The sequence below is a fragment of the Myiozetetes cayanensis genome, unplaced genomic scaffold (genome assembly GCF_022539395.1).
Source record: "Myiozetetes cayanensis isolate MyiCay16 unplaced genomic scaffold, myiCay2020 scf288, whole genome shotgun sequence".
NCBI lineage: Eukaryota > Metazoa > Chordata > Aves > Passeriformes > Tyrannidae > Myiozetetes > Myiozetetes cayanensis.
Genome location: NW_026087508.1, coordinates 34,448 through 36,467, shown reverse-complemented (window position 1 = coordinate 36,467; position 2,020 = coordinate 34,448). Strand labels below are relative to the sequence as shown.

The 2,020-nt window shown below is 51.3% G+C and overlaps 1 protein-coding gene across 1 annotated transcript; it reads left to right on the top strand.

Moving 5' to 3' along the window:
- The first annotated feature begins 810 nt into the window (after positions 1-810).
- LOC126643965 (olfactory receptor 14J1-like) lies at positions 811-1,770 on the top strand. Its single transcript, XM_050322758.1, is given in 1 exon segment — positions 811-1,770. A coding segment is annotated over 1 exon segment (960 nt).
- The last annotated feature ends 250 nt before the right edge of the window (positions 1,771-2,020 follow it).

Here is a 2,020-nt window from a genome sequence, read left to right as displayed (position 1 = left end):
CTAGTCCTGCTGGTTGACATTTGGACCACAAGATCTTGAAGTTCTCTTCCAACACTGATGATTCTGTGACTCTGTGACCTGTCATCACAGTTTCCACGTTTGTGCTCTAACAAGATCTTTTCTCAGTTAATTTCCTCAGTGGGACCCATTAACACTACAGAAACTTCACAGTTTGAATCTCACTTTGGTTTCTCAAGAGGTTCCTGCAACTCTCCTCAGGGTCTGATGTTCAGGGACTCATCCCCAAAGCCCCCAAGGGTGATGAAATGCCTGAGGCTGTTGCTGTGCTGCTGAGCTGGGCTGGGCTCCTGGCACACAGGGAGCTCCTGGCAACCAAGAACAGCTTCAAAGACACAGCTCTGCTGCAGGAGCAGCTCCTCTGCACAGCCCAGCAGGGCTGAGGGCACTGCCTGCAGCACCCAGGGCACAGGAGAGAAGGCAGAGAGGTGAGAGGCAGCCTGGGCTGGGAGGGGACTGAGTTCTCACTACAGGAGAAACCTTCCCAGGATTTGAATGGAGAATTCTCTGGCTGAGGGACACTTTAATTAGAGGTCACCCTGTGTTCCAAGTTGCCTCTCACTGCACAGCAAGAAGGATTCCTCAGGAGCCCATTCCAGGGTTCCTGCTCCCAATGGCCCCTTCAGGCAGCAAACCCCAGAGCTCAGGGGAGAGGGATGCAGAGAGTTCTTCCTGAAAAGAGGCTCTGAATGTTGAATTGCTGAGACATGTAATATGTTTTGCTGCTTGAATCTGTCCTAATTCAGTTCTGCCTTTTTCTCCTCAACAGAAAACCAAACCCTGAGGCAGCAAATGCCCAACAGCAGCTCCATGGCCCAGTTCCTGCTCCTGGCATTGGCAGACAGGTGGGAACTGCAGCTGCTGCACTTCTGGCTCTTCCTGGGCATCTCCCTGGCTGCCTTCCTGGGCAACGGCCTCATCCTCAGCGCCGTAGCCTGCGACCAGCACCTGCACACCCCCAGGGACTTCTTCCTGCTGCACCTCTCCCTCACAGACCTGGGCTGCATCTGCACCACTGTGCCCAAAGCCATGCACAGCTCCCTCTGGGGCACCACAACCATCTCCTGCACAGGATGTGCTGCTCAGGTCTTTTTCTTTGTCTTCTTCATCTCAGCAGAGTTTTCTCTCCTCACCATCATGTGCTACGACCGCTACGTTGCCATCTGCAAACCCCTGCACTACGGGACCCTCCTGGGCAGCAGAGCTTGTGCCCACATGGCAGCAGCTGCCTGGGCCTCTGGGTTTCTCCATTCTCTGCTGCACGCAGCCAATACATTTTCCCTACCCCTGTGCCAGGGCAATGCCCTGGGCCAGTTCTTTTGTGAAATCCCTCAGATCCTCAAGCTCTCCTGCTCACACTCAGGCTACCTCAGGGAAATTGATTTTCTTGTGGTTGGTGGCTGATTAGTGTTTCGATGTTTCATTTTCATTGTTTTCTCCTATGTGCAGATCTTCAGGGCTGTGCTGAGGATCCCCCCTGATCAGGGATGGCACAAAGCCTTTTCCATGTGCCTCCCTCACCTGGTCGTGGTCTCCCTGTTCCTCAGCACTGGCATGTTTTCCAATCTGAAGCCCCCCTCCATCTCCTCCCCATCCCTGGATCTGATTGTGTCAGTTCTGTACTCAGTGGTTCCTCCAGCACTAAACGCCCTCATCTACAGCCTGAGGAACCAGGAGCTCAAGGATGCCCTGAGGAAAATGATTACTGGATGCTGTTCAGGAGCATCAAACTGCATGGTTTCTGCTATGTAGCATTCAGAACAGAAGTGACTAATGGCCCATTGTGTTCTCTCTGTTTTTGGGGGATGTTTTCGGGTTCTTCTTGCAATAATTTTTAATGTAAATAATCATTCTTAGACATCTGCTTTCTAATTTAATGTTCACCCATTGAATCTGACTCAGAGATGTATAAATGATGAATTGTTCTTTTTGCGCATTTAAACAAAATAAAGGACCCTGCAGTGCCTTTTTCATCCAAGACCCTTCCTCTTAGCTGTTCCTA